General features: G+C 47.9%; 1 protein-coding gene across 1 annotated transcript; it reads right to left on the reverse strand.

Moving 5' to 3' along the window:
* Nucleotides 1-15,470: 15,470 nt before the first annotated feature.
* On the reverse strand, nucleotides 15,471-19,108 carry LOC119291854. Its single transcript, XM_037570665.1, has 6 exons — nucleotides 18,626-19,108; nucleotides 18,465-18,541; nucleotides 18,191-18,227; nucleotides 17,451-17,622; nucleotides 16,048-16,471; nucleotides 15,471-15,786 (listed from the first exon to the last, which is right to left on the reverse strand). Exons 1-6 carry the CDS (start codon nucleotides 18,771-18,773, stop codon nucleotides 15,493-15,495), a joined length of 1,152 nt encoding a protein of 383 aa, XP_037426562.1. The 5' UTR covers nucleotides 18,774-19,108; the 3' UTR covers nucleotides 15,471-15,492.
* Between the last annotated feature and the right edge of the window lie 8,419 nt (nucleotides 19,109-27,527).

Below are 27,527 nucleotides of genomic sequence, written 5' to 3' on the forward strand. Positions count from 1 at the left end.
TGCGTCGGTTCCTTTCCTTCCAGGCATCCCATCTAATATAGATGAACACCACTACGCCACCGGGTTGCCCATCTCTTTGAGCCATCCCTCCCACTATGAGTCAATTGAAGGAAATGTAGCCGTGGGGCCGAAGGTGAGAGGATGGTCCACCCAATCGAGCACCAGGCCGCATACTGCTGTCGTGAAAAGGGCGAACCTTGTAGAGGTGGGCAACAGTCTCGTGGGCACTAAGGCAACGCTGAGAGATAGAGTCATGCGACCAACCCCTCATGGCAAGGCGAATAGCTTTTGCATTGGCTCTGCCTGTGCGTCCCAAACTTCGTCGATGGAGAACTTTAAATGAGATCCAAGGAATTGCACCTCGTAGGTCAACCTGGGCAAATATTCTCCACCTTGGTGTCTAATCCAGCAAATGGAGCCTTGCATGAGCTGTCCAAAATTGTGGAGTTGACAACAAAAGCGAGGATAATGAACTCCCATAGCAGCTCAGGGTTATTCAACCTAGCCACACATATAATCCAGTCATCATTTAGAAGCTCATCGTGCACTAGTCTGTTCTTGCGATGATGAAAAAGGCACGAGCAGCAGTGGCACAGGGGCCCATCCCCATTCCAGTTGTCATGCCAAAATCCAGCCATATGCTCATCGCCTATGGTGATGACCGTGGACGCCTTGAAGAGGGACACATTAGAAGCATCACATGGGAGCTCGGAATCAGTCCGCGGGGGATCAGGATCATCCCATTGCAACAAGAGCCAACGTAGTCTTAGCACCCTTATACCTCAACCTCATGTTTTCTCCTATTTGTGTATTAAATTCACATGGTTTCCCTATGTGACATCCAAACAACCATTCTGATATTCTAATGTTGTTTTAGCTTAGGAATACATTTTTCATAGAGTACTCACAAGCATGCGTATCATATATTTATAGAAGAAAGAGTCAAGATGGCCGATACAACGCCTTTCAGCACACTGCTGCACCAAAAGGTTTGCCAATGTTGTTGTGATTTCTGTCCAGGGAGCGGTTGGCTCTCTGGAGAAGATTGCATAGGAGCTCAAGGCTTGGGAAGAGTGGGACTGACAGATTTAGCAGCTCTCTGACACTGAATTTGGCGTCGTGTTCCCGTCCAAGGAAAGCTTGAAGGTGGTCTCTTTTTGCACCAGTTTTACCCTTCCGATCAACCAGTTAGTGGTGTAAGTTAAAGCCGTGTCCGACGAGGGTCGCTCCTTTGGGGCCCTGTCGGACGCGTGGAGCTTTGAAGCGCTCTTTGGGCTAAAAATTAACTTTCTTAAGAGCGAGTTCACTGTAACTGGTGTCTCGGCGGCAGAGGGGGTTCGAGTTGCTCGCATGCTTAATTGCTCCTTGGGTTCCTTCCCCTGCAAATATCTTGTATGCATATCTCCCCTTTCGAACTTCTGGACAATTATTTTAACCCCATGGTTGCTAAGGTGGACAACAGGGTTACTCCATGGAGGGGTAAATACAACACATCTGCGGAAAAAGTGTGCCTCATTAATGCTTGCCTCTCCTCTCTCCCGATGTTCACGATGGGTTTCTATAGTTTCATAAGGTATTAACGCTGGTTTGGATAAGCACTGTAGTGCCTTCTATTGGAACTCGACAGAGAACAAGAAGAAGTACAAGCTCGTTAGCTGGAAACTTATGTATAGACCCAAATCCAAGGGTGGTCTGGATATTATTAACACTTATGTGACGAACAAATTCCTTATCATTAAGTGGTGGTGGAGGATCCTTACTACTGATCCTAACACCCTCTGGCTTAAGATCCTTAGAGCCAAATATTTTCCCAATTGCAGCCCCCTATTCGTGTGCGCTGTTGGGGGCTCGCAGTTTTGGAAAAGCTTGGTTAAGGTTAGGGATGATTTCAGAGCCCATGTTAAGTTTCTGGTTGGGAATGGCTCATCTGTCAGATATGGCTAGAGTGGTGGATGGAAGACGGCCCTCTAGCTGTGTCTTTTTCGATGCTTTTTTCTTACTACTCTAACTCGCATATCTCCATCTCGGGGTTAGTGGCGAATAGCTGGGACCTAGGTCTTCGACGTACCCTTTCTCCTAAAGAGTTAGGTCGATGGCAAGAACTTGCTGCTCTTTTCCTGGCGCTCTCGGAGGAGGAGGATGTCATTGTCTGGCCCCATGTGTCATCGGGTAGGTTTACTGTCAAATCATTATACTCTAGGCTTGTTTGAGGTACTATTTGTGCGCGGTTCTCGGCCCTCTAGAGGGCCAAGGTGCTTCTCTGCATCAAGATTTTCCTCTGATAGGCTGTCCGGGGCAAGCTGCCGGCTACTAACCAGAGCTGTAAGCGGAACGGGTCGTGTTAAGCCCTTTGTTCACTTTTTGGTCAAAGGGAAGACACTAATCATATTTTCTTCTCCTATGTCCTTGCGAAATTCTTATTGGCTTGCATCCCGTCGCGGTTGGATGTTACTTGGGCTCCAGCATCCTTCGCTGAGCTGAGGACCTTAGTTGCTAAACTATATAGCGCTACGAGGCGCTTATTTTGGTTTGGCTTTGCTGGGATGGGATTGACCCTTTGAACAACTAGGAACAAGTTTACTATCAAGCACATTATTCCTAACAACGGAGTATCGACATCATCATGTTCACCTGAGACTACCACTGCCCCTCCCAACGGACCGGGGTCCCCTCCCCACAAGCGCGCGCACACAGTACCTACAACATCTACGGTCGAACCTCTCAAATCCATCTCATACGCCCGGGGAGACCACCCGGTCACTGACCGGTCACGTTTTTTCTACCCAGACGGACGCCTCAAACGCCCGGGCTGACCGGCACCCCCCATATCCAGCCCAAATATGGGGCGGATACGAGGGTGCACGGGCACGCCCGCCACGTTGGACCCGGCCCATGCTGGCCCACCCGACCCCACTTATATCCGTCCCCATCTGCTCGCCGGAGCAAACCATAACCAATTCACTTTACTCCCCTCCATTCCCCTCCGCCACCCGAGCTCACCTCCGGCGGATTCCGGCCTTCTCCGCCATGGGAGAGAGGATCAAACTCCGACTAGTCCGGATCCGTCGACTGGGATGTCATCCCGTGTGGGTTGGAGGAGGCAAGGCAGTCCACATTGCACTCCACCGCTCCCGGAAGGACAACGCCCGATCGACAGATGGATCTGTCCGCTGCGACGCCATAGCGTCGGCTCACCGGGCACTCGGGTCCTCTGTTGTTGGATCCTCGCAGTCCCGGCAGCCGGAACACCTATCCTTCCCCATCACGGTCGGGGAGACTATGAGTCCCACCAGGAACTGCGACACGTCGTGGTAATGAGAGGATAAGGGACGCCGAGGCCCGTATCGCGGCGGAAATGGCGGCAGAGGAGGCACCTGATGCAGCGGCGCGGGCGGCAACAGAGGAGGAAGCCATCCACACCCGCATTGTGAAGAAACGGCAGCGGAGGAACACACGCGCCCTTCGTCCGAGAGCAGAATCGGGCGGTCCGTGCCATGGCCGGACTGCCATCGAAGGAGAAGAAGGAGGACAACTCCGACGACGAGCAGATCTGGCTCGATCCGTACTGCGTCTATGACCGGTACTTCCACTAGAAGAACGACAAGGGCGCCGGGAAGGGTAAGGGCAACCATGGATGAACTCCACCATAGCCAGACATGCCAAATTTTGGTAGTCTAATGGCATGTTTAGTGTAGTGTGATGGAGTAGCCGGAAGATGCGTGTGTGTCGACGCAGTTGCTTTTTTTATGAGTGCCCACGGACGCGCTCGTGCTCGCCCGAAGACAGTGACCGGTCACCCCTCAAAAAACGCATTCCACATTCGGATACCTCAAATCCATATTATTACATGCAACGTGAAACCTAATCTACATGAAGCTCGTCCAGTTCTGCTCCCCACTCGCCCGGCTCCGCCATGGCCATGTCCGGCAGCCGGTTGCGCTCCTCAAAGTGTTGGCCTGGTCGCCGACAAGGTAGGTTAGGGCATGGGACACGAGCTGGCTCACGGGACTAAAGGCCCTGCTGTCTCCCATGCCCTAATCTTCCTCTTCGGAGGTCAGGACCCGAACGGTGCCGATGGACGTCATATCAATGATGGATCCATCCAGGGACGACCGTCGACGTCCAACACGATGCGGTTGCGACGCCTGGACTGATGCGCCATACGGGGCGCCGGGGAATGCTACTCCGCCTCGCCGACGTCCGCCGCCGCGAGGGCTGCAACCGCCTCCCGCACCCGCTGCCTTACACGGCATGCACGTCGTGACATGGTGTCGTGGGACGTTGGTGCGTCCCCAATATCGGCACACCACCGAATGGGTTGCGTGTTCGGACGCAAGATGGACCACACGGCCTCCGGCGAGGCAGCTACGGCCGGCTTAGTGTAGGATCCATGCACCATTTTGGCGGTCGCAATGGATTCCCGACGGATGGAGTCCGAGCGCGGCCGTCCATGGACCTCCTCCAGGGCGCGGCAGAGCACAAGTCGGACGGCCATCTCCTCCTCGGGGCCGCGCGGGATGAGCTCGGGGTCGACGGATCTGGGAGGGGAAGGATTCGGATCCGTTGTCCGCCATGCCAGAGACGACCGGAAGGAGCCGGGGACGAGCTTGGATGGCAGAGGGGAGTGGAGGGGAGGGGAGTGAAGTGGCTAGGGTTTGGTCCGGCGAGCGGATGAGGAGGATTTTATGAGGGGTTGTGTGGGCCAGCATGGGCCGGGTCCGACATGGTGTGCGTGTGCCCACGGGCGCGCGGGCACCCCCATATCCACCCCATATTTGGTTGAATATGGGGGTGCCGGTCAGCCCGAGCGTTTGAGGGGCATGTCTGGGTCAAAAAATCGTGACCGGACAGTGACCAGGCGGCCCTTCTGGGTGTATGAGGCGGGTTTGAGAGGTCTGGTTGTAGATGCTCTTAAAGCCTCCTTAAATGTCCACATCTTCAGTCAGTGGTCCTGCGTGCGGCACATAGAATTGGGCCCTCCATAGAGCATTTTGTTTGCAGACCTTTGCTGTTATTTCCTTTTAGCTTGCTACTTTCGAACTGCCCCTCTCACTGAGCTGATGTATGGCACTACTATGTTGGTTTCATTCGAGTAATGAAACCAGGGAGGAGCCTCCCTATTCTCCTAAAAAATATAGAGCATCTTTTTCGTTTTTATTACTTCCTCCGTCCTAAAATTCTTGTTTTAAATTTGTCCAAATATGGATGTATCTACTTACGTTTTATTGTTAGATATATCCGTATCTAGACAAACCTAAGACCAGAATTTTGAGATGGAAGGAGTATTTCTTTTCTTTCTCTCACATGCTCCATCAATCACATGCATGTGACCGGACGTATAAAGAAAAAGAATCAGAAACATGGTTGCGTAGACGTGCAAATAGGTAGTTAAAACGGACACGCTCGGACGTTGACTGAACGCGTCCGCGAACGTTTTTTTCTCGAGAAAACTTTCAATCTATTCATATTCAATCATGACAGTATAACGAATACCAAAAATATTCGGATGTTTGAGGGGCTAAATTTGTTTAGTCTGACGGTAGATGCCTTTAAAAGATGCCCTTAAAAGCTCAAGCCGATCAACGGTGAACTGTAACAAAGGGCAAGAGAAGATTCGTTGTATCGGTTTGATTGTCATAATAACCAGTAATATGTAGGTTTTGGTCGAAAAAACTGCTCTAGCAAAATCGTCATCATCCGCCCGATCACCATAATTCCACTTTCAAGGCTAATTCAAATTACTGTGTAGGAATATTTTCAGAACATCTTTTCCAGGGATACGTCTTTGAACCCAACTCCGGTGAACCTCTTCGAGCCTGTGGTCACTGATGCGATGAATGTAAATCTGTGTGCTGAATTTTCAGAGAAGGAGATAGCTGATGGGCTCTTTCAGATCGGCCCCTTAAAAGCTCCGGGAAGTGATGGATTGCCGGCACGTTTTTTTCAACGAAATTGGAGTATCTTCAAGGACGAGATTGTTAGCGTGGTAAGGAAGTTTTTCCAAACTGGAATTATGCCCGAGGGTGTCAATGAGGCCATCATTGTTCTCATCCCCAAAACTGATGAGCCTAAGCGGGTAACGGATTTTCGGCCTATTAGTCTCTGTAACGTAATATATAAGATAGTGGCCAAGTGCTTGGTCAATCGCCTTCGCCCTATTCTGGATGAGATCATTTCACCGCTTCAGAGTGCATTTGTACCTGGGCCGACTGATTACGGACAACGCACTGTTGGCGTTTGAATGTGTTCATTCAATACATCAGGAGAAGAAGCCGTATGCTAGCTTTTGTGCATACAAGTTGGACCTATCTAAGGCATATGATAGGGTTGACTGGGGATTCTTGGAGCGAGTGATGGTCAGTTGGGTTTTGCTCATCGGTGGGTACAATGAATCATGACGTGTGTTACCACGGTGAGGTATACTGTAAAATTTAATGGAACTCTTCTTGAATCGTTCGCACCGGAGCGAGGCCTTCGGCAAGGTGATCCCTTATCGCCATTTCTATTCCTATTTGTGGCTGATGGGTTATCTGAGTTGCTCAAACAGGGAGTGAGAACAAATGTTATAGATCCGCTGAAAATATGTCGTGGAGCCCCGGGGGTCTCGCACTTGCTATTTGCGGATGACACACTTCTCTTCTTCAAGGCGAACCAACAGCAGGCAGAGGCGGTGCAGGACATTATTCATGCTTATGAGAGTGCCACGGGACAGCTAATCAACCCGGCAAAATGCTCAATACTGTTTGGACAGTCGTGCCCAACTAATGTACAGGAAAATGTGAAACAACAGCTACAAATCATGAATGATCAGTTTGAGGAGAAATACTTAGGACTCCTGACTCCGGAAGGCCGCATGCATAAAGGGAAGTTCCAAAATTTGCAAGTAAAATTGATGAAGCGTATATGTATTTGGGGCGATGGATATATGGCTCAAGCGGGCAGAGAAGTGTTGATCAAGGCGGTGGCACAATCAATCCCCACGTATATCATGGGCGTCTTCAAGCTTCCATTCTCTGTGTGTGATGATCTTACACGGATGGTCCGGAACTACTGGTGGGGCTCAGAGAAAGGGAAACGAAAAACTCACTGGATGGCTTGGGATCAAATCATCAAACCCAAAGCGATGGGCGGCCTTGGGTTTTGGGATTACAGAATCTTCAATCAAGCACTCCTCGCTCGGCATGCATGGCGTTTGTAGATCAATCCAGACAGCTTGTGTGCTCGGGTCTTGAAAGCAAAATATTATCCTAATGGGCGACTAGAGGATACTGTTTTTGCAGGCAACGCTTCATCGACGTGGTAGGCCATTACGTATGGACTGGAGCTCCTAAAAAAAGGTCTCCTATGGAGGATCGGTGACGGACAATCTGTTCGTATATGGCGCGATCCGTGGCTGGAGCGGCCAGTGTCGCACCGGCCGATATCACATGTCGGAAGGTGCAGGCTTCGGCGTGTAGCTGAGCTGATGGACGATCGTGGCATGTGGAGAAGGGAGTTGCTGCAGCAGTACTTTACACAGCCAGACGTCGTCGAGATTATCAAGTTGCGGCCCTCACCGAGGATGCATGATGTCCTAGCCTGGGGGCCGGATCCGAGAGGCATCTTCTCCGTCAAATCAGCCTATAAATTGGGGCTGGAGGAAAAACTGCGTGCATCTTCATGCGCGGCGAGCAGGGAACCGGACGGCAATCGTGTTGTCTGGACGGCATTGTGGAGGTGCCCTGCTCCACCTAAGCTACGGGTCTTTGGTTGGCGGATAGCAACTAATTCTTTGGCAACTATGGAAAATAAGCATAAAAGAAATCTGAAACATTCTGATGTTTGTGTCATGTGTGGCGTCGAGCGGGAGGATACCTTTCACGCCATGTGTAGGTGCCCTATGGCATGCGCCTTATGGGATGCTATGAAGGAGTCATGGCCTCTTCCGGACCTGCGGATGATGTCCAATACCGGCGAAGAATGGCTTCTACATCTCCTTAATAACAGCACGGAATTGCAGCGCTTGGTCATTCTGATGACCTTTTGGTGAGCTTGGCACTCTCGGAACGAAGTCATACATCACAAACCGGCACCACCAATCGAGAGTTCAAGGAGATTTCTGAACAGCTACATCGACTCCCTGTTATGCATCAAACAGCAACCACAAGGAGACTTGGTGAAAGGGAAGATGGTGGTTCAGAAGGTGCCACAAGTGGTGAGGCAATCACAGGTTCAGTCTAGTGTTACACCTGAATCTACATGGGTAAAACCACCACCTGGCTGGGTGAAACTGAATGTTGATGGGTCACATATCCCTGGTGAGTGTACTGGAGGTGCGGGCATGGTCTTGAGGGACGACACGAGTGCCATCATCTTCTCGTCGTGTCGGTTTCTTCGATCATGCCACACACCAATGGAGGCGGAAATAGCAGCGTGTCTCGAGGGCACGTCCCTAGCGCTACAGCGTACAGAGAAACCCATCATTGTGGAACTAGACTGTAAAGAAGGAGTGGTAGCTTTAACCGACAGCGGAGTTAACACGTTTTCGTTGGCCGGGTTTATCGAGGAGACGAAGAGGCTCTTGCATGGAGTACGGCGGCATTTTTTTGCCCACGTCCGATGCACGGCCAACATGGCCGCGCATTGCATGGCTCAAAGAGGACGTACTAGCCAACGTACGATGGTTTGGCTGCAAGCTGGGCCTGATGATTTATGTTCTATTTGTGAAAACGAGTGTAAAAACATTACTTAATTAATGAATGCTCGTTTCACCCGCAAAAAAAGGCTAATTCAAATTAGAGTGATTTGTGGGAGGGCCCACTATAATCGTCATCCATATTTGGCAGTTGGGTGAGACCATATAGTGGGCCCTCCATCCATTCAAATATTGATGACAAAAACAATCTTTTTTAGAAACCATCACATACATTGATTAACTAAGATTGTTATTACAATCATTCATTACAAAATTCACCACGCAGGACGGAACATCATTAACAAGGATACCATCCGATCTATTATCGAAACTAAACTTTGCAATCGTATGGGCCATAACATTAGCCGAACGAATAATCTTGAAGTATTTAAAATTATTTATAAGCTTTGATAAACTTCTTGCTTCCTTTTTCAAATCAGCCATTAAAGACCCGTTTCCTATTTCATTTGCAAGGGACGCAACCACAAACGCACAGTCAGTCTCCAAAATTACAGGATCGTGAAAGGTAATACCTATATAGAGACCCGCAATGCATGCTCGTAGTTCCGCCTCCTTCACGCTTTTACAAAAGCCCAATGCAATCCCAGGAAGAGACGAGGACCTTCCCCGAAGAGTCCCTGACCACCACACCCACACTTGCAGCAGTAATGCTCTCCACAAAGCTTGCATCGACATTGATCTTAATATACTCCGAAAGAGGGGGTTGCCATACCATAGTTTCCATAGGATTAGGAACAATTTTTAAACCAGACAACAGACCTTTACCTTTATTTTTCGAGTCCACCTCTGGGCAGGATTGACTTGCGACGAATGACGACCAATAATTCTCCACAAAATTAGCAGACGCCGAGACAAGTTCCTCCCACTTATCAAAAATCAAGCCATTCCTCAAGTGCCAGGCTCTCCATAAAATGAAAATAATTTTGTCACGCAGAGTAGCATTCAAATGGTCCAAAAGAATAAGAAACCAATCAGACCCCGAATGCTTAAAAACATCCTCCCAGGAAGATCCCATATATCCCTCATTGCCATACGCAACGCATATGCCTTAGGGCACTTGACTAGCGCATGAAACATATTTTCATCTTCCACTCCGCAAATAGAACATGTACTAAGAGTGGCTTGGTGGTGCATAACTCTGTTTACCTGGACGACCAAGTTGTTCGTAGCGACATGCCAGGCAAAAATACGAATCTTCTGAGGAACATTGGCCTTCCAAATAATATCCCAAATCTTCCTCTCCCCCAACAAGGCGCCACTGTATTGCTCTTCATCTTCTTTACGTTCCTTTAGATTAAGCGCAAGCATGTACGCGCTTTTAACCGAGAATAAACCATTCTTCTCAAAATGCCAAGCTATAAAATCAGCTTCCCCTGACGACTGAAGACGTAAACTTAAAATCTCCTCTGCATCATGTGGATAAAATAAGTGCCTAACCAAATTCTCATCCCATCTCCTCGGTCCACTAAAAATTAAGTCAGACACCCATTTGATCCTGATCATGTTCTTCTTTGCAGTAACCTTAAGATCAGAGATTCTTGGTAGCCAATTATCTCTCCAAATATTAATATTAGATCCATCACATACTCGCCAAATAACAGCCGATTTAAGCAGGTCCAAACCATGCAAAATACCTTGCCAAGGAAGCGAAGTTGATTGAGAAAAAAGAGTGTCAAGGATATGCCCATGGGGATAATAGTTTGCCTTCATCACCTTTGCGCATAAGGACTCAGGGTTAACCACCAATCTTCAAGCCTGCTTAGCTAGCAGAGCTTGCTTAAATAATCTGAGATCGCGGAACCCCATACCTCCCTCACCTTTAGGCCCAGTCTTTTATTTGTCGATGATTTCCTTATGTTTTTCAAGGGGTCAATTGATCAAACGTTGACAATTAAAAATATCATTTCAACTTATGAGAAGGGGACTGGACAGTTATTGAGTGCGGATAAGTGCTCTATTATGTTCGGGAAGAAGTGTAGTATGGAAAAAAAAAGTGTCTGTCATGGTAATCTTGAATATTACCGCTGAGGGTTTTGAGGACAAATATCTTGGGCTTCCGGTGCCACAAGGAAGAATGAAGGCGGGTAAATTTCAATCTACTAAAGAAAAAGCTCTTAAAATTTTATCATATTGGATTGAAAAATATGCATCCAGTGGGGCGAAGGAAACGTTGATCAAATCAGTTCTTCGGGCTCTTCCAGTTTATGCCATGGGTATCTTTAAATTTCCGGCATCGCTTTGTGAGGAGCTATCTCATATTATAAGGAATTTTTGGTGTTGTGACGAGGATGATAGGAGGAAAACTCACTGGTTGGCTTGGGACAAGATGACACAAACATTTTAGAAAGTGTGGTCTGGCCCGCCACCGCCCACATACCCGCACGACCGCCGTTTGGTGCTGCATTCACCGTCCGACCACCACGATTTGACCTCGGTCGCCTCGGCTGAGCCGTTCTCGGACCTCGCGTGTAACGCCCGAAGAATAGCACTTTTCCATAGGAGTTGATTTGTGCATCATAATCAGGTCATAAGCATCATATTTTATTTATTTTAATTTGAAATGAGGATTAAACCAACCCTCATATTTTCTTGAGTGGCAAAACTCTAAAATCCCAATTGTCCAAAATGTCTTTCCTAACCCTAAGATTTTGGCATGGATTTCATATATTTATATTTGAACTCACCCCAAATAATCAAAATGGGTTGAGGTGGTTTAAATTAATAAACCCAGGATAAAACACAAAATTTATTAAACTGCATAGATTTTGGCCTATTTAAATTGAGGGACTATCACTTGGTGGAATCTCTTGGACACCCTATATTTTTTCTTCCAATACTATTGGGAAGCTACCAAAATTATTCCAAGATTTTTGAAGCAATATATCACACGCTTACAATTCAACATCAAATATTAATTTAAATGGCTTTATTTCCATGAAAAGGTATAAAGATAGTTCCAGAAATGTTGAATATGTTGTGCGGCTTGTCATCGTCCAGAGAGGCTTCACCAAAATGTACAATTTATTTAGTATTTATTTGAATGATCAAACATATTTAGAACAACAGCAAATAAATGTAAACATATAAATTAAATAAATACATCTCTCTCACCTTGGCCCAGCCTAGTGGGGGATGGATAGCGGCCCAACGACCAGCGCGCAGCACAACATAGCAACAGAGCAGCAACCTTGGGGCCCGGGTGAAACTAGGAGCCTTGGGGCCCGGGTGCTTCTTTTGTATATATACTAGAATGCGAAAATAATTTGCAATATATTTCAACGTTAATTGATTCTAGGGGCATATACATTTGGAGTAATAATATGAAAGCTAACATTAAAAATACATAAGATTTATTGTGTATGTTTATTGTATAGTTATAACATATTTTTTTTACATATAAATAGCATAAAAATGGAAATTATCATGCATATTCCCATAGTAAGGCTGTGAGGCGGACCTTCTTATACGAATGGTAGCATGTTGAGGTGGATATTTTTCATGCATGTTGCATGCTTAGGTGTCATGTTTGCATGTTTTGTTTTCCGGGTGTCATGTTTGCATGTTGAAGAAATATTTTGGTGGGGCCAACTATTTAGATATCCTAGACCATAAGGCACGTAAATACATACACCCCTCCTAATTAATTCTGATGCGGTGTAGGAATCTCACATAGACACAGATAGACTTTCTAGAGGCTACGCGACAACCAGCACAAATGCATTGTATCATCTTGTCATCAGAAAAATTAATAACCTTTTCAACCGATATCTCTTTTTTTGGAAACTTCCAATGGATATCTTCTAAGAGCATAGATTGTTGATCATTGATCGCCTTAGAGTTCTTTTTCCCATTTTTACTTCATCAACACATAGTTTCGGTCTTATTTGTCTTTGCTAGTTGTCGTTGTGATTTTTATATGTGTGCGTTGGTGTTGGCTATGTGCATCCTAAGTTTTTAACTATGCTAATGTCGGGTGTGTTGCTCATTATATTTGTATCCCCTTGATGCTTCATTTTGATTTAATAAATTCCATCCTTTGTCGGAAAAAATAAATCTTCTAAGAGCATATATCGCTCTATGGAAATCACTAATTGAGTACTTATTGCAAAGATTATTTCGACCTTCCAGGTTGCGACAAGTGGCGCGCTGCATGTGCACCACTTGTCGTAATCTAAGAGTTTTCCATTTTTCCGTACACCCGTTTATTCAAAATGTTTTATCTTTTAAACCGTGTGTACAAATATCGAACCATTTTCATCGCTAGATTCCTCGCGTCGAGATTTTCAAAACTAGATCCTATGTTGATAGGTTTTGACGAACCTTTTTTCATAAAAAAAGGATGAAAAAATCATACTGGAAGCACGGGTTTTTTCCCTTTCCGAAAGAGGCACGTACGTGCCTCTCACGAAATCACAACCGTGTCTCTCGCGAAAAATAAAGAAAACGCATTTTTTTCGTTTTCGACGAGGCACGGCCGTGCTTCTCGCGAAAGCACAACCATGCCTCTCGCAGAAGCAAAACCGTGCCTTTCGCGAAAAAAACAGAAAACATATTTTTTTTCCGTTTCCGAGAGGTACAGCCGTGCCTCTCGCGAAAGCACAATCCTGCCTCTCGCGGAAGCAAAACCGTGCCTCTCTCGAAAGAAAAAAAACAGAAAATGTGTTTTTTTATTTCCGAGAGGGACGGTCGTGCCACTCGCGGAAGCAAAAAGTGCCTCTCGCGATAAGAAAAAAAACATGTTTTTTTATTTTCAAGAGGCACGGCCGTGACTCTTGCGAAAGCAAAACCGTGACTCTCGCAAAAGAAAAGAAAAAAGAAAACACGTTTTCACACAAAAAAACGAAATTTTGTTTGGTCCAAAAGTAAAGTTAAGGAAAACCGAAACGTAAAAAAACGGTTTAAAAAGCCGAAAACGCATATGAAAAAAAACCAAAAGAAGCGTCCAGAGCACGACACATGGCAGGCGGCTGAAAGCGCGCCAAAAGACGTTGATCGTTGTGAGCCTCCCGAAGGAGCGCTCCTTAACCAGTCGCTCTAGCCTACATAGGGATTCCAACTGTTGGACGTGGAGTATGGATGCATTGGGCTTCACAAGTCCTTGACAAAGCTAAAATCAGAGGCCGCTACTTTTTTTTTTTGAGAAACTCGCCATCTTTATTAATTATCAGCAAGTATCATAGGTACACGGTTTGGGTCATGAGGAGTACCCAACCAAACATGTCTACCTATTTCTAGATTACAAGCAAACTTGGCGAGATTATGAGCCTCATAATTATGATTCCTACGCTCATGAATGAATAAACAAGAAGTAAAACTATTACAATGAATTTTTATTTCATGCACTATAGCAGCATTTGTGCCTCCGGTTCCTTTCTCAATATCAGACACGACTCCCTGGCAATCTGAGGCGACGCAAATAGACTGTACTGCGAGATCATCCGCCAAAGATAAGGCTTCCCGACACGCATAGGTCTCCAAGACCCCGGGGTCATCTATACCATGGAAAACGATAGCTGAAGATCCGAGATATAGGCCTGTCGCATCTCTGCATACTGCTGCAACCGCTCCTCCATGGCGTGCTCTAGTTACTGCCCCATCCACGTTCACCTTGACAGTACCAGTCGGTGGAGGCAGCCACTTATTCGCGTGTACAGAAGGCGCGCCCGGGGTTCTTCTTCCTTCGTCTCTGGTTTGCATTTGCCCAAGTTCCGCAATGAAGTTATTTATGAAAGAAACAGTATGCTGCGGACTCTAAAATATGGCCTCGTAGACTGCCTTGCGCCTAGCATACCAAATAGACCAGAGCATCACAACCAATTTAACGAATGCCGCATGGTCCATAGCATCATAGAGCTCAAAAAGCCAGAGCCTCGCATTGGGCTCCAAATTATTCGTCATGCGCGCAACCGTATCATCATCTGGTAGTGCCCATACACATCTGGACATGGTGCAGGAGACAAGAGCGTGTCTCCATGAGTCAGTGCAACCGCACAAGGGGCAAGTGTCTTGTACAGCCATGTTTCGCTTCTTGAGAGTATCTGTCGTGGGTAGAGAATGATGGGCAAGTCTCCACAGGAATATTCTGATTTTTGAAGGGATTTTCAGTTTCCATAAAGCAACCCAGGATTTCTCATCTTGTTGATTCGATGATCCGCCCCTGCCTTCCAGCCATTCCTCCCTCTGCAACTTGGTTTTCAAAATAAATTTGTAAGCCGAGCTAACCGAAAACTTACCCTTTTTGTCCGGATACCAGGCCCAAAAATCTTCAACATTGCGTGTGCATGTGGGTATTTTCATAATCGCATTAGCATCCATTGGTATGAAGATCGACCTTACAAATGCCTCGTTCCACGACGCTGTAGCAGGAGACAAGAGCTCCGCCACCAGCCTTGGGGGGTTCGGCACTAGAGATGTTATAGGTCTTGGTACTGTTTCTTTTGGGATCCAATTATCAGCCCATATGTCCGTACTCTGGCCATTGCCAATACGTCGTATAATTCCCTGTTTCAAAAGGTCACACCCTTCCTTAATGGACCGCCAAATTTGAGAGGGACTTGAACCAATTTCTGCCTCAAGAATTGTGCAATCAGGAAAATAAGCAGCCTTGAGTATTCTCGCACTCAAAGTGTGAGGTTCCTGAAGTATTCTCCAGGCCTGTCGTGCCAAAAGAGCCAAATTAAATAATTCCATATCTCTGAAACCAAGACCACCCAGATGCTAGGCCAAAAGCTGAACCGAAATTTGGCAAATCTGTCAGGACAGTCCATAAGGGCCCATGTGAACCAGTGGGCCGGTATCTACGAGTCGAGCGTGGACAGCGACAGGTCGAGACTGATCCGACTCCCCGACGAAGACAACGACGACGCTGTCGACGACGAGAGCAGGCTGCTCTCGGCGCCGCCGCCCCCGGCCGGGCACAGGGCCAGCGCTAGCGACAGCGACAGCGAGCAGCCACCGTCGCGTTCGCTGGCCAGAGTCAGATTCGTGACTCCGGCGTCGACGACGTTGCCTGGCGGCTCGAGTCTGCACGGACGGACACCGTCGGTGTGGCTGGCCATGTATGCGGCGGGGCGGTTAGGAGGCGTGCTGACCTGCATGACACGAACGTCATTAGATATTCTTTACGTACTCTAGTAACTAAATCTAGTAAAGTTGACATTATTTTGAAACGGAGAGGGTTATAGTCTAGTTACTCTATAATAAGGTCAATAAAGCTGTTGGGCTCTTGGCAAATGCAAGTGCATCACTGGATTCAATCGCTCAAGATATACATTGATTTTTGAAACTAGATATGTAGAGACATTGTCACATTGACATACTTGCTGGTAATTAAGCAGAGTGCACGTGCGTACCTCAATAGGGTAGCCATCGCAGCAGGCAGCACGGGCACGGGGAGGATGACGCCCCGGAGCCACCAGGAACCCCAAGAATTTGAGCGTGGAGGCGGCGAGTTCGCCATCGCCGCCGCGGTGCAACCTTGCTGTAGGCATCCAGGGCTCTCGCCGCTGCTTCTGCTTCTGCTTTATTCCAAGCGGCATCGAAGGGCGGGGCTCCCCCAAGCGAGCCGCGGCCATGGGTGGCGCTTGAAGCACGGCATGCGCCTGCATCATATCCATACGCACGTAGTAGTGGCCACCTACTGCCGCCGGTGCGTGGCTGGACGGCGACGCCATGTCCCTACCCACGCATATTCCTCCTCCTCTTTGCACTCTCAACAGGCTCGTGGGGCTCGCGCTCGCCTCCTCCCTTGTCCCCGTCTCAGATGCCCCTGCCCTCCTGTTAATTATTTGGTTGGAGCTAATTAAGTTCTTACATACTGATTATATTAGTACTAAAGTTATACTAAAACAGCGAAATTAAATATCGATTGAAAAGAGTACTCCCTCCGTCACGGTTTAGAAGACCTAGATGGTCATCTATTGGCTGTGGGATGGGCTAAAAAATAGCATTTACACTACGCATGCATATAGAAATAGTATATCGGAGTACTACTTAGCTACTAGAAATAAATGCAATGCGCCCTAAACCTTGTCTATTATGAAAACGTACGCAAATTTAATTGTGCTTTTTAAACTGTGACGGAAGGAGTACCGATTATCACTGATATCTACTAGGCTATCCGCACATTAGTTAATTGATCAGTGATAAGTAAATATCCTGATATAGTATAGGAAATGAGTGATGGATAATCCCACATTCCCACAAGAAAGTGAATATATGTGTACTAAGTACTCTCCCCGTTCCTAAATATAAGTCTATTAGAGATTTCAATAAAGACTACATGCAGACGTATATAGACATATTTTAAAGTATAGATTCATTAATTTTGCTTCGCATGTAGTCCGCATTGAATTCTCGAAAAGATTTTATATTTAGAAACGAAAGGAGTAGTTAGCTTTCCAATGGAACTCGACCGTTGGCGGTCTTGCTCGGCAAAACTTCCACATATACATGAGCACATCGTGTGCTCGGTCGGTCGTATTTTAACAATTGTAGGTACACCAGGTAGCTTGTACTACCTAGCTCGGAATATGCTGGTCTCAGCTCAAGATTCAAGAAGAAAGTGGACGCAGAAGTGGAGTTCTGGTCTGAAGTGTCGCCATGCATGCATTATTTATGCTGTGACTCATCAGTCATCATCACAACTTAGCCTAGCTAGCAAGGCACGGCCGGAGTGCCATGAAGAGAAAATAAGCAGACAGATTGAATGGATAACCGGGTGAAGAAGAAAAAGGAGCATGGAAAAGGTGGTGACCTTTTTAGTTGCGGGTGGAGCGGCAGCGTCGTCGACCCCTTTCTAGGCTTTGGCGAGTCGAAGCCGGGGACATGGTACTCCTCATCATCATCATCGGTGCAGACTTCTATGCCTCCTCCTGTTGGGTGTTCGTGCTCCTTCTGGCCCGACTGTTGCACTGCTTGCTGCATCCCTGCTCGTTCCACCACAACATGCATTGGCAAAATCGAATTACTAAGTGTGGAGCAGAGTAGCTGCATGCATGCATGCGCACACATTATTATTATTATTATTATTATTATTATTATTATTATTATTATTATTGCGAGGGATTACTATTATTATTATATCGTGACAAAACATGCATGCACGGTACGGAACGATAGCTGTGGTTGTGGCGGAGAAGTGTACATGCATGCATGCATGCATGTTACAACAAACCATGCGCATGTGCTTTCTACACAAAGATTACATTTAATGACTATCAAGTTCGACAAGTATTTCACTTTGTTGCGGGTTTCTGCTGGCTAATTTGTTGGACGTACAGCAAAGGTGCTCGATTAGCTATTTTCGGATGCTCTACCCAACAAACCAATGGTCCACGTGGAGATTTCTATTTATTTAATTAATTATGCTTGCTTTAGTAGTTTAGTTTATGATATTTTGGGAAAATATATAACGTTGGACAGCAGAAATAATGGAGATCCTAAAGAGCATGTGCGCAACTGTGCATATGTGACTCTCATATAAGTGTACGGTACCTTGCATTCCAAGATCATTCCTCATGTTCCTGTACATCTGCTTCAAACAAACACACAGCATTAATCATCACAGTACGGTATCAAACAACATCGAACAAAAGGAATGGAACAACCGAGCAGGTCAAGCTCATGCATGCGTATATAAGATCCATGTGTATAAGCATGCATGTACTACCTCTGTACACTGATATAAGGGAAAAAAACTGCAGTTCATTTGAGCTGCAAAAACGTTTTGCATTAGTGTACAGAGGGAGTAGCTAATAAATTGACAGACCTGCAGATGGCTTTTGACATGCGAAATGGTGAGCCCTCCAACCCCCATCACCTGCAGCACCCGCTTCGGCGTCGCCCCTGCAATGCAAACACACATGGCGCGCGGGCGTTAGACCGATGCCAGCCCGAATGATCAGCAATGCGCGATGATGGAGGACGTACTGTCGTGGCCTCCGAGGCTGTGGATGGCGTGGACGAAGCAGCGGTGCAGGGCGCTCGTCCACCGGAGGCGCGGCACCTTGGACCGGTTGTACTGCCTCACCCCGCCGCCGCCGGAGTTCCCTTCCCTGCTGGCTGTTCTAGGCGCCATGGTCGTCGATCTGGCCTGCTAAGCTTGGAGCTTAGATTATCTTAGCGGAAACACCAGCCGACACAACAAAAGATCGTGTGCTTTGCCTGCCCGTGGTCGACCATGAGGGCCAGCTTATATACCGCTCCAACTAAACACCTCAGCAGCTCTCACAGTCACAGTCACAGGTAGCAGCTACCCAACCAAGGAGGGAGAGGAGTACGGAGGAGTGTTGAATGCTGCTGCGTAGGAGAGCAGAGAGTGGGGGGAGAGAACAGGAAGAAACAAAAGGTTGGAGACAAAGGAGGGGTTTCAGAGGGGTTGCAGGGCATATGCCTGCCTGCCTGCCTGCCTGCTGGCTGCTGCCATGCATGCCATTGCCATGGGGAGGGGATAATTATGAGATGGGGGCAGCGCTGTTGACCCGAGCGAGGGAGACGAAGACAGGGATGAGCAGAGCAGGCATGCCAAGCTAGTTTTCCGCCTGTGTTGTGTTCCCACTGACACGCACCTGGCTGGCTTGTCCTCCCTCCCTCTTCTTGCATGGTCTGCTTGCTATCTGTGTGCATGAGCAACTTGGGCATATTCATTCCCTTGCAATTCGTGGCTCCCGGCATATACTAGCTTAAAAATATAGTGATCCAGATACATACGTTCGTACACTGTCGGGTGAATGGCGATTTAGTCTACGTATCATCCGTTCGGTAACTTAATTAGAGGGTCTTCTTTTATGTAAAACCATGTCAGTTCTAATTTGTTCTTGTTCTCCTAAGGTGTTCTTGTGGGCATATTGTTATGTAGATGTGGGGTTTGTACTCAGCGCGGTGAGTAAATTGCAAAAAACCACCACATTTGAGGACGCGAAAACAGAAAACAACCACCTTTAAAAAAATAAAAAAACATCACGTTTGTGCTGACAATTTTCAAAAAGCACTGAGTGATCAAGTTGACGCAGTTGAGTGAAACTCTGACCGCTTGGGCCCGTTGTCAGGATCCACATGGACAGGGGGAGACGGCGCCCGTGACAGCCTGACATATGTATATGTTTAAGGCTTAATCCCCTGGGAATTTCTACACGGTGCACCCATTCAATGCATATCTTTGATGTTTGGTGAACACAACACCATCAGAAGCTGGAATGGATATGCATTGAGGTTGCTGAAAAATCAGAAGTGGGTCGGGTGGTGGTTGTAGGGTTATAGCTAGGTTTATGCAGATGCGAAAGGATGCGTCGTCCAGTCGGAACAACCTAGAAAAGCTCAATCTTGTCACCGACCGTGACCCATGTGTAGTACGAGATTGAGTTGTGTGTGCACTGAATGACTGGAGTAGTGCACATATATGCATGCATGTTGTGACTAGCTAGTACGTACTAGCTAGCTGCATAATTTAAGCCCAGGTAGAATAAAGGTGGATGCTCGGTTGATTAGTCAGGGAGATGCATGGTTGATTAGTCATAAAAGGTAAAGGATATGGTAGTAGCTAGGAGCACCTGCATGCAGTGTCTGGGCGTTCAAGGATTTGATCTCTGAATTTAGACTGGAAAAATAGTATAGTACCAATCAATTGCAAGAAAAGCTAGCCAGCTTTTTTATTTCTCCTTTTTTAGTCTTGGGAAAACCGAAAGCTTAGCTACGACACAAAGCTAGCGATTCTGTTGATGAAAGGGAAATGATAATTTGCACCATCATCAGCTAGTATCAACGAGCATGGTGGAGATCAGGTAGCATCATCATTACTACTCCCTTCGATCCATAATAAGTGTTGCAGTTTAATTTATTTTTTCGAACCATGCAGGAGAACTGCATGTGACAATATAGAAGAAAAAAAATTACAAAGTCTTAGAGTACAAAGACGACCCAACAGCAACAAAAAGGCAAAAGCTAAGGACACAAGTGATCCTAGGAGAACAACGACCTCAGTCATTTAGCGCCCGCTTTAGACCAGTAGAGTGCGTCACCTTTGATTTTGTCCAAAATACGATCAATGAAGGTAGCTTTGTTATCAAATACTCTATTGTTGCGCTCATTCCAAATTTTCCAAGCCACCAAGACGACAATACTATTCAACTTCTTAATCTCGCTTGAAGGAACATTCGTCCTAGCCGTTGTCCACCAGTTCACAAATGAGCTATCCACAACTGGAGATATATTAGGAAGACCGATCCAGTTCATAGTTGAGCACCAAATTATGTTGGATACGGAGCAGCCCACCAAAAGATGATCAACATCCTCTGTGTTGGCGTTATAGAGGACGCAACTTTCATTGTGGGGGGAGATCATGCCTGGCTAAGCTATCTACAGTCCAAAGTCGCTTGCGGACGGCAAGCCACACAAAAACTTTGCAGCGCAAAGGAGCCCAAGTCTTCCATATGGAGTTAGCTGGGCGGGCGGTCCTCAAACCAGGCCTTATACATTGATTTAGAAGAGAAACTACCAGAAGAACTTAACGACCAATTCCAAGCATCCTCTTGTCCTTGAATTAGCTGAACATCTTGTAAAGCTTCCCAAAGGTCCAATAGTTGTATGAAATTGTTAATGGAAAGCTGCTGCTTGAAGTCTCTCAACCAACGACCATTTGTTAGCGCAGCAGCTGTTGGGGAACGCAGTAATTTCAAAAAACTTCCTACGATCATGCAAGATCTATCTCTAGGTGATGCATAGCAACGAGAGGAGAGAGTGTTGTCTAAGTACCCTCGTAGATCGAAAGCGGAAGCGTTATGACAACGCGGTTGATGTAGTCGTACGTCTTCACGATCCGACCGATCATAGCACCGAAGGTACGGCACCTCCGCGATATGCACACCTTCAGCTCGGTGACATCCCACGAACTCTAGATCCAGCTGAGGGAGAGGGAGAGTTTCGTTAGCACGACGGCGTGGTGACGGTGATGATGAAGTTACCGGCGCAGGGCTTCGCCTAAGCACTACGACGATATGACCAAGGTGTGTAACTGTGGAGGGGGGGCACTACACATGGCTAAAACAATTCTCAACTTGTGTGTTCTAGGGGTGCCCCCTCCCCCGTATATAAAGGAGCAAGGGGAGGGGGTCGGCGGCCTCATAGGGTGCGCCCCAAGGGGGGAATCCTACTCCTACTAGGAGTAGGTTCCCCCTTTCCTAGTCCAACTAGGAGGGGAAGGAAAGAGGAGGAGGGGAGAAGGAAAGAGGGGCCCGGCCCCCAAGCCCTAAACCAATTCAGTTTGGGCCTAGGATGGGCGCGCCCCGCAGCTCCCTTGCTGCCCTCTATTTCCACTAAGGCCCATGAATGCCCATTGACCCCCCGGAAGGTTCCGATGACCTCCCGGTACTCCGGCTTTATCCGAAACTTCTCCGAAACACTTCCGTTGTCTGAACATAGTCGTCCAATATATCAATCTTTATGTCTCGACCATTTTGGAACTCCTCACCATGTCCGTGATCACATCCGGGACTCCGAACAATCTTCGGTACATCATATCACATAAACTCATAATACCAATCATCATCAAACGTTAAGCGTCAGTACAAAAAAAGACACATCCGTGACATTTTGGGCCGAACGAAATTTTTTTCTGTCATACTTATGACACTTCTATGACGATAATTGTGACAAAACCCGGTATCATCATAGATGTGGTGGGCTCCTACTTCTATGACAAAAAATCATGATAGAAAATGGGTTTTTCGTCCTGGGCGGGCCGGAGACGCAGTTGCATGACATTCTTTGGCTGTCCATGACGGCAAAAGCCGTGGTAGAAGCGAGGGCGAGGAAAATTTTGGCGAGTTCCCGGTTACGGTGGGTGGTCGGGGGCCGAGCGATGCGTGTTTCTCTCGTACACGTACGCGCGTGTGTGCGAGGCGTTGGCTCTAACTGAACCCGAGCGAGTCATTGGGCTCTAACTGAACTCGAGCGATTGCACTGCAGGCTACGCGTTACTGAACCTGAGCGATCGATCGATGGCTGTTAACTGAACCCGATTGAGCGATTCCTTCGCTACTACTACTAACTGAAGCCGATCGATGCTGCCTCTCTGGATGAACAGTGAGTGTTGCGGGGGGTTGGATGAACAGTGAGCGGTGGCGTTGCCTCTGGATGAATAGGATCCCGTGGTGTGGAGGGCTGGATGAACATGACGACCCCGTGGAGGGCTGGATGAATAGTAGACGGTGGAGGGGTGGATGAACAGTAGCCCGTGGAGGGGGGTTGAACAGGAGCCCGTGGAGAGGGGTGGTTGAATAGTAGTCGATGGAGTAGCACGCGGTGGAGGCTGGATGAACAGGAGCCCGTGGATGAACAGTCGCAGGTGGAGGCTGGAGGAGGTCGACGGTGGATGAACAGTAGCCCGTGGAGGCTCGAGGAAGTCGACGATGGAGATGAACAGTATCCCGTGGAGTCCCGTTTTGCGGTACGCCACACCCCTCCCGATGAACAGGACCCCCGTTTCGACCGTAGCGCTCCAACACAAGTCTGTTTCGTTCGTTTTGCGGTACGCCACACCCCTCCCGATCAACAGGACCATCGTTTCGACCGTAGGAGGTCCGTTTCTTCGTTTTGCGGTATGTCAGACCCCTCCCGATGAACAGGATCCCGTTTCGAACGTGGCCGGTCGAACACAAGGCCGTTTCCTCCGTTCTGCGGTACGCCAGGCCTCGTTTCCATTGCCTGTTCCGTCCAAGCCGGTTGGCTCCTACGCGTTCTGTTGACTTCCGATGAACACGACGCATTCCGTTGCCTCCCCATGAACACGACGCATTTCGTTGTCTCCCGTTGAACACGACGACGATGATGTTTCTCCGTTCCAACCCAGCCATGTACACGAGCCCTGGCCGTACGTATATATGCGCGAGTAGGCGTTCGAGACCCCGCCCGTATGTACGTACGTGGCCGTATTTTCTTTCTTGCGCACTGGTCGTTGTACGCACGTGTACATGCTACGTGCGCGCCTCTACTACGACACGTGCTCGCCTCTACATCGACCAGTATATATGTACGTACACGTTCGCGACCAGAATGACAACGCTACGTACGCTTCGACCAGGTGGGTCCCGACTGTCAGGCACTTCCTTGCGTGTGAAGATGTAGCTGGTGGGTCCCAGAAGTCAGGGGGGCGAATCGGTTTTTTTTGCCCGTACGCACTTCCTTGCGTAAGAAGATGTAGCTAGTGGGTCCCAGCAGTCAGGCGAAAACGTTTTTTTCGCAAAATATGGTGGCCCGTCCGGTGGGTCCCTGCTGTCAGGTGGAGGAATAATTATTTTGCGCATAATAAGGAGGCACTTCCTTGCCGCGGCCGTGGACCCAGCTGTCAGTCTCTCCACGTACAGTCCACTTCAGATGCATATCGGTCATTGACCATGTTGACCAGGCCGCGCCGAGAGCACCATGGCGGTGGACAACGGCCAGACCTAGGAAGGGAACGACACGGAGGCAGGGAAGACTCGGCAGTTGTTTCCTACGCGGAGGGGAGTACGACTGTACGAGGGTTTACTGGTTCGTCTACCATCGCCGGAGAATAACAGCTGGTGTGGGTGAGTAGAGGGATGGCTAGGCCAGCGATGGGAGTACGGTGGGACGGTGAGGCCTGCACGGCCGCAGAACCGGCCGCGGGGAGGAGGGAGCAGACAGTCCCGCCGGCGCTTGTTTGAGCGGCTGGAGCAGGAAGAGGAGAGATTGAAGAAGCACGACGGCCGTTGGATGGAAATCCAACAGTCACTGCTTGTGCGTCAACCTTTTTTTACGAAAGCCTCAAATCTGTGAAAAACAACATACAACCCATCTGCCATTATTTCTAATAATTTACAGCCCACTTGCTAATTCTTAAGGTTTTTTTTGGAGCCCATATTCTTTTTGTTAGCATTACAGCCCATATTGTGGCCACGGTTTAAAAATTATACAAAATTTTGCATATTTTGGTGCGGTCCGAACTGTTTTTAATCCCGAAATTTCGAGTCACATTCAAACTGATTTTAAAAATAAATTGTCCACACATAAAAATCAATGCAATTTAAAATCTCAAAATGAAAAAAGAAATTTATAACTAATTGCCAGTTTGATGTGTTTTAAAAATGTACAACCCATTTCTCATTACTGATAGGCCATTTTCTTGGCCAGCCGAATGAAGCTCTCCTTGTCTTGAAAGATTTGCAGCTCAACAGGCCTGACAAAGCGACTTACTTGGCAAATCACAAAAAAACTGGGCTGTGGCCGTTGACCCAGCTGTCAGCCTCTCCATGTACAGTACTCTTCCGATGGAAGTCGGTCATTGACCACATTGACCACGCCGCGCCGACAGCACCAAGGCGGTGGACAATGGAGAGGCCTAGGAAGGGGAAGACGCACAGCCGGGGAAGACGCGACAGTGGATACCCACACGGAGAGGAGTACGAGGGTTCACTGGTTTGGCTGCGGCGTGAGGCTGCCGTCGCTGCAGAATAACAGGGGGTGTGGGTGAGTAGAGGGATGCCTTGGACCAGCGGTGGGAGTAGTAGGGGGCGGTGAGGCCTCCGCGGCATCACAGCCGTCCACGAGAGGCAGGAGCATGCGGCACGACCGGCGCTGCTTTGGGCAGCTGGAGCAAGAAGACCAGTGGTTGAAGCACTATGGCCGTTGGATGGACATCGTACGGTCACTGGAGCTAGAATCGTTCATATTGACTAAGTTGACAAAGCCCTCCATCCCCGTCAACTTAGTAGGCCCACAAGTAAGCCACCCACTATGGTGGGTCCCATCTAGCAGGGGAGTATTCATTTTTCTGTGCATAATAAGGAGGCACTTCCTTGCGTGCAAAGATATAGCTGGTGGGTCCGACCTGTCAGCGGGGGGAACGTTTTTTCGCGAAATACAGAAGCCCCTCCCACGTACAGTCCACGTACAGTGCGTAATAAGTAGGAACTTTCCTTGCCTGCCACCATGGACCTCGTGGGTCCCAGCCGTCAGGCTCTCAACGTGCAGTCCTGTTCCGATGACTCTCGTATGTTGACCACGCCGCGCCGACCGCACAGAGGCGGTAGACGACGGCGAGGCCCCAGACTGGAACGACCCGAAGACGGGGAAGACGCGGCAGTGGAGTCGCAGACGGAGAGAAGTGGGAAACTTGACTAGTTCGGGTGCGGGGTGGGCCTACACTTGGCAGAGAATAACAGGAGGTGCGGAATGGAGGGATGGCCTGGCCGTCGGCGGGGTAGCATTTTGCTGAGGAGGGCAAAAACAACGCCGCTGGACGCCGAAGACTGGAGGAGGCGGTCCCGGCAGCACTGGGGGAAGAAGACGAGAGATTGAAGAAGAATGCTGGCCGTTGGATGTAAATCCAATGCCTTCTTAGGCTACGACCTACTGGCCCACAGGTCAGCCAGTCCATTTGTTTTTTAGTCCATGTGGTGGGCTGGGTGAAACAATGATGTAGCATCTATGCAGTCCATTTATATATGGTAGAATTTAAATCCCATTTGCATTTTTTTGAAGGGGTTAGACAGTAGGAAAGGCTCCTACTGCATATATATTACCAACTCACCACTATTACAAGTTACAAGTGTTGTGTTACATATGCACATATGGAGGAAGGGGATGTGCCACGAAAGGAGCAAGGGGGGCAACAGATAGAAGAACTAAGCGTATAGTTATAGCTGAGGTATGGAATAAAGGAAGTCAGTCACTAGCTGCTCCTTGTGGGAGGCACTCTGAAGCTGATGTCAGCAAAGTCTCTCTTGGATCTAGCCAGCCAAGAAGAGATTGATGGGACCACCTTGCGAAAATAGTTATTATTCCTTTCTTTCCACGGGCTCCAGGCTGCCACTAAGAAAACATCCATGATCATCTTCCTGGGAAACAGAGTCTTGAGGTGTAGAATGAGGTCCAATCTGTTGCCAAGTAAGGGCCATTGTATGTTGAGTTTTCTCCAACACGCACGACTGAAAGTGCATTGGAAGAAAAGGTGTTCAATAGTTTCTTCCATGTGAAGACCACAGAGCAGGCAGTCAAAGTTATTGCCAATGTTATAATGCCTCCTTTTAAGCATGTTTCTCGTGTTAAGGCGACCAGAGAGTAGAAACCAGCCAGAGACCTTAATTTTAGGGATGCACTTGGTCTTCCAGAGCCCACGGTAAGCATCATGAGAAAGCACCTCCCGGAAGTAAAAGGAGTAGTCCGTGGTTTTGAAGTCAGCAGAACCCCAAGTGCAAATTCAAGCATCCTTGGAGTCGGTCATCCCTGCCCCGTTCACATATTGCTGGAGAGCTCGAAGTTCTTCATAAGTTTGAACTGAGAGGGGCAAGCAAAGGCCTGGTTAAGGTGAGTAATTGAGAGGAATTTTCTGACCGAAGTATCTTCATCGCTTGGGTAAGAGAAAGCCCGAGGGTATATGTCCGACAGAATGGAGTTGTTCCAATTTTCTTTCCAAAACAGAGCCGTGTCACCTGCACCAATCTGCACTTTGGTGATCCCTCTGTAGACTAGCATAAGCTGAATGAGTTGGCGCCACCAAAAGGAGCCGCATGGTGCAGCAGCATGAGGGACAATGGAAGCATAGTACGTATCCCGGACTAGGTGTACCCATGGTGCATCAAACTTGTTATAGAACTTGTGCAGCAGTTTCAGAAGCATTGCATCATTCTGAACCTTGAGATTGAGAACTCTGAGGCCACCATTTTTTTTCGGTCGGCAAACCATGTCCCAAGACGCAAGAGAGTTACTCTTTTCACCATCCTTAGTTTTTTGTCCAAAGGCCATGTCGTCTTATCTTGTCAAACTGTTCAATGATCTCCGGTGGTAGTTTAAGGATTCCCATGGGGTATATTGCCAA

This window comes from Triticum dicoccoides, chromosome 4B (genome assembly GCF_002162155.2).
Source record: "Triticum dicoccoides isolate Atlit2015 ecotype Zavitan chromosome 4B, WEW_v2.0, whole genome shotgun sequence".
Lineage (NCBI taxonomy): Eukaryota > Viridiplantae > Streptophyta > Magnoliopsida > Poales > Poaceae > Triticum > Triticum dicoccoides.